Source organism: Bubalus kerabau, chromosome 6 (genome assembly GCF_029407905.1).
Source record: "Bubalus kerabau isolate K-KA32 ecotype Philippines breed swamp buffalo chromosome 6, PCC_UOA_SB_1v2, whole genome shotgun sequence".
NCBI classification, from domain to species: Eukaryota; Metazoa; Chordata; class Mammalia; order Artiodactyla; family Bovidae; genus Bubalus; species Bubalus kerabau.
In genome coordinates this window covers 18,938,633-18,944,192 of record NC_073629.1, presented here as the reverse complement: position 1 = coordinate 18,944,192, position 5,560 = coordinate 18,938,633, and the positions used below count along the sequence as shown (strand labels likewise).

General features: G+C 46.0%; 1 protein-coding gene across 1 annotated transcript; it reads right to left on the bottom strand.

The window, feature by feature from the left end:
• Positions 1-280: 280 nt before the first annotated feature.
• On the bottom strand, positions 281-544 carry LOC129656042 (late cornified envelope protein 3B-like). The gene has a single exon (XM_055586837.1). It carries the CDS (start codon positions 542-544, stop codon positions 281-283), a length of 264 nt encoding a protein of 87 aa, XP_055442812.1.
• Between the last annotated feature and the right edge of the window lie 5,016 nt (positions 545-5,560).

Below are 5,560 nucleotides of genomic sequence, written 5' to 3'. Positions count from 1 at the left end.
AGGAAACAAAAACTTTATTCTTTCATAGGATCAGACAGGGGTGATGACAATCAAGGGGGCAGATACTATAATTTCCAGCAGAGATGAGGTGGGTATCCAGTGGGCTCCTGAAGAGTGGATAGCAAGAGCCACTGTGGAGGGCTCAGCTGCTCTCCAGGAGCATCTCAGCACTGGCCAAGGGCTTGGAGCCTGGGGTGTTGGGAAGGAAAACACTAGGCTGACAAAGGCTTTGGATTCTTGTTTCCTCTGAAATCACGTGTCTCAGCATCAGGAGGCCAGGTCAGCAGCAGCCTCCAGATCCCTGGCCACAGCCAGAGCGCCCGGACTGCAGACCACCATCACCATCGCAGGAGTCGGAGCTCTGGCGCCGGCAGCGGTGGGACCTGCGGCGCCTGTGGGAGCCCAGGCAGCAGCCGCCCTCAGAGCTCGGGGCGCAGCCTGAGGAGGTTGGAGGCAGACACTGTGCTGGGCTCTTTGGGGGGCACTTGGGGGAGGGGCACTTGGGAGGGCGCTGGCATTGCTGCTGGTTCTGCTGGCAGGACATCTCGGCGGGAGGTCAGTGAGCCTGGACACATTCAAGGAGAAAAGATCAGTGCACAAGCTCCAGGCCAGTGTCTCCCCTGTGAGCGGTCTTACTAGGGCCTATGCTTCTAATCCCAGCTGCCTCCTGAGCTGTGATGTTCAGGAGGAAAGCGGAAATGGATCTCCAGTTCAACTGACCTGGCAAGACAGTTCCCTCACTCTCTACTCCTTCCCAGAACCATGCTGTCATCCTCTAAATGGGCCCCATAGAAACATGGAGGGAAATACACCCCATTGGGAAGTGACCCGTGGAGGATGTCTGTGTGTGTATGTGTTTCAGAATGATGAGTGGGGGGATGCTGAGAGCCAGGGCTCTGGTGTGTCCCAGACCCTGATTCCTCCCACACAAGTTGTTGCTCACTGTCCCCTGTGCTGCCCCCAACTGCTCTCCAAAGTCCCCTTCTTGCTGTCTCCACAGACACCTCTGCTTCTCTCTTCCCCACCAACCCCGAGTTTGTCTCCGCCACACTCCCTGCTGAGGCTCTGTCCCCTCCAGTCACTCACCGCTGCAGTGGAGGCAGAAGGATGCTCCTGAGGAAGCTGTGGATGTGGAGCCCAGGGCATGGGCCCTTTTATCCTGTGCTGGGTGTGTGATGCACCGCCCGAGCATCCTGCTGCTTTCACAACCAGGGGAAGGGTGACACACACTTCCATCCTGGCTTTCCAGCTTCTTCTTGCATCCTTGCCAAGATGTCAGGTGAGAGGGAATCAGGAAATGTGGATGACGACTCCTTAGGTGTGTTGGGGACCTGCCGTTTCTCCTTTCATTCATGCAGCTCAGATGCTTTAATTTCAGCTCTGCCTCTTGCATCTTTGCTGAATGAAGAAATGTGAGGATGTAGACATATATGTGACATATTTCCTGACCTTGAACATTTCAAGTTTAAGTGGACAGACTTCACAGAAATAAAACATATGTCTGATACCGTGTGATTTGTCCTGTGATACAGTTGTCTCCAAATGCCACTGTCTTATTTCTGCATATTTCCAAGGATAATGATGTTTTCAGATGTAATTGGCTCCTGACATCTGGAGATATTGAGTGGCCTGAGACCACTGGACCCTGGGGATGAGATGTGTTGGGCAACAGATGTAGGGTGGGGTGCAGAGAGACCCCTTACGAGAACTAAGAGAGAATTATATAAATGAGCAGTTTAAGTATCAAAAGGACACACAATAGTTGAGATCACAAGACTCATACTTGTGAGAAAAATCCAGTTTGTCCATAGTTAGTTTCCTGTAAGATACAATAATATTGATTATAAGAAATAAAATGATCTCCTAGTGTGACATGCTTCAGATGATTGAGAGAGTCATGCAGATGATTTGTCCAATATGATGCTGTTGATGAGGCTGATGATGATGGTGATATTATATACATCACATTTAGTGGAAAAGATCCGAGAGTTTCTCAGGTTTGTATATGATGATTTTGTATAAAAATCTGAATCCCATTTTCCCATTGCATTTAAAAAATGATTTTATTTATCTATTTCTTTTTTTGGCTCTGCTGGGTCTTTGTTGCTATGTAGCTTTTTCTCTAGTTGTGGCGAGCAGGGGCTGCTCTCTAGTTGCTGTGTGCTGACTTCTCATTGCAGTGGCTTCTCTTGTTGCAGAGCACAGGCTCCAGGGTGCGTGGGCTTCAGCAGTTGCAGCCCATGCACGCCAGAGCCCAGGTTCAGTAGTTGTGGTGCTCAGGCATAGTTGGGCTTTCCAGGTGGCTCAGTGGTAAAGAATCCACTGTCAATGCAGATGATGCAGGAGATGCGGGTTTGATCCCTGGGTCAGGAAGATCCCCTAGAGGAAGGAATGGCAACCTGCTCCAGTATTCTTGCCTAAAACATTCCATGGAGAGAGGAGCCTGGAAGGCTATAGTCCATGAGGTCCCAAAGAGTCAGACATGACTGAGCAACTGAGTACACATGTAAGAGCTTATTTGCTCCATGGCATGTGGGATCTTCCTGGATCAGGGATCAAACTCATGTTTCCCACATTGGCAGAGGATTCTTTACCACGGAAGTCCCCCCACTGGATTTTTTTTTTTCGAGTACTAGAGATGAATTTGCCATTGATTTCATCTCTACTATCACAATAGCTGCATTTTGCTGTTTGTTTCTAAAAGAATACAGTCAGAAGTACAACAGAAATTTAATTATTTATATGTAAATTAAACACATTTTTAAATGAAATATTTTATGGTAAATATGTGTGATTATTTTCTGTATTTTATTGCTTTTAGGTACATAAGTCCCTATACAGATTTGAACTTTACAGCTTACCTACTTTAAAGCCTGGGGGTTCCCTATTTTATTTTGAGTTGTGTATGGCAGAATGAATTGCAGTGGTACATAAGGAATAGTAACTTGGGGACGAGGGAATGGGGAAGGGTCAGAGCTGGCACTGACCTTCTGTGCTGATATTCTCCTGCCTTAAGAAGGCATCTCTTGCTGAGGGGATAAGTAGGCTTAGCTCTAGGACTGTGCTGGAGTATCCATTTCCCTCACGTTGTTGAGGACCCACCAATTGATGGTGCATTGGAAGGAATTACTAGTGAATGGTGATATTGGTCCTTTCTCATATGAGACTAGTGATAATACAGAAGTGGGACATACAGTATGGGAAACCTCCTAGCCAGCTTTCCTGGTTTTGCTGGTGATGGAGGCTAACAGAATGCAAGATAGGAAAATGGCCATTCTAATGATGGCATGCTCCTAGGGAGCTCAGATCTTCTAAAGTGTCCATCATAGCTCCTGGTCTGTGACTTTGGATGGAGACACCACCTTTTGTCTTTCTTCTTACAGGTTGATATTTGCCTTGAGTCCCTTCCCCTTACTAACTGTCCCACCAACTCTCCTATGTAATTACTTCTCCTTTAAGTCATTTCCTTTACTTAATAAACTTCTGTTGAGCATCATCTATATTCCCCATGCAAAGACCACCAGGAGTACACATAGAGTAGAACAAAGTTGTGTTGATTGGCTTGCTGCAATGATATAGTACATGATGGGGAAATATTAAGATGTGCTCGCTAAAGAATTTGGGCTTGTGTTAGGTAATTTTGGTGTAGGGCTCAAGTGAAGTGAAAGTTGCTGAGTCATGTCCGACTCTTTGCAACCCCATGGACTGTACAGTCCATGGAATTCTCCAGGCCAGAATACTGGAGTGAGTAACCTTTCCCTTCTCCAGGGAATCTTCCCAACCCAGGGATTGAACCCAGGTCTCCCGCATTGCAGGTGGATTCTTTACCTGCTGAGCCACAAGGGAAGTCCAAGGGTTCAAGGAAATGAAGCTTTCTTTTGGATTGGGTGCTATAAGAAAACAGAGGTACTTCTGTGATGGTGCTAAGTCACTTCAGTCATGTCCAACTCTGTGTGACCCCATAGACGGCAGCCCACCAGGCTCCCCCATCCCTGGGATTCTCCAGGCAAGAACACTGGAGTGGGTTGCCATTTCCTTTTCCAATGCATGAAAGTGAAGAGTGAAAGGGAAGTCGCTCAGTCGTGTCTGACTCTTTGCGACCCCATGGACTGCAGCCCTCCAGGCTCCTCCATCCATGGGACTTTCCAGGCAAGAGTACTGGAGTGGGGTGCCATCGCCTTCTCTGACTTCTGTGATAGGGTACCTTAATAATTTTTAGTGAGAAAACAAGAGCAATGGGACAAGGCTAAAGGCTAATTGAGTTAGACATTATGGAATTGAGTTGAATAGTATGAAAAGACGAAAAGATATGACACTGAAAGATGAATACCCCAGGTTGGTAGGTGCCCAATATGCTCCTGGAGAAGAGAAGAGAAAGAACTCCAGAAAGAATGAAGAAGCTGAGCCAAAGCAAAAACAATGCACAGTTGTGGATGAAACTGGTGATGGAGGTAAATTCTGATGCTGTAAAGAACAATATTGCATAGGAACCTGGAATGTTAGCTCCATGAATCAAGATAAACTGGAAGTGGTCAAACAGGAGATGGCAAGAGTGAACATTGACATTTTAGGAATCAGTGAACTAAAATGGACTGGAATAGGCGAATTTAATTCAGATGATCACTCTATCTACTATTGCGAGCAAGAATCCCTTAGAAGAAATGGAGTAGTCCCCTTAGTCAACAAAAGAGTCCAAAGTGTAGTACTTGGGTACAGTCTCAGAAAAGACCGATCTCTGTTCATTTCCAAGGCAAACCATTCAATATCATGGTAATCCAAGTATATGCCCCAACCACTAATGCCAAAGAAGCTGAAGTTGAATAGTTCAATGATGACCTACAAGACTTTCTAGAACTAATGCCCCACCCCCCACAAAGATGTCCTTTTCATCATGTGAAAGTGAAGTCACTCGGTTGTGTCCAACTCTTTGCTACCCCATGGAGTGTAGCCCACCAGGCTCCTCTGTCCATGGGATTTTCCAGGCAAGAATACTGGAGTGGGTTGCCATTTCCTTCTCCAGGGGATCTTCCCAACCCAGGGATCGAACCCAGCTCTTGCGCATTGCAGGCAGATGCTTTAACCTCTGAGCTAGCAGGGAAGCCTTTTCATCATAGGGTACTGAAATGCAAAAGTAGGAAGTCAAAAGATATCTGGAGTAACAGACAAGTTTGGCCTTGAGTACAAAATGAAGCAGGGCAAAGGCTAGTAGAGATTTGCCAATAGAACACACTGGAAGCAAACACCCACTTCCAACAACATAAGAGACAACTTTACACATGGACATCACCAGATGGTCAATACTGAAATCAGATTGATTATATTCTTTGTAGCAGAAGATGGAGAAGCTCTATAAGAGTCAGCAAAAACAAGACTGGAAGCTGAATGTGGCTCAGATCATGAACTTCTTATTGCAAAATTCAGACTTAAATTTAAGGAAATAGGGAAAACCACTATCCATTCAGGTATGACCTAAATCAAATCCTTTACAATTACACAGTGGAAATGACAAGTAGATTCAAAGGATTAGAGTTGATTGACAGAGTGCCTCAAGAACTATGGG

Excerpts from the sequence above, each read along its gene's own strand:
- LOC129656042 (XM_055586837.1), bottom strand. The coding sequence starts at position 544 with ATGTCCTGCCAGCAGAACCAGCAGCAATGCCAGCGCCCTCCCAAGTGC.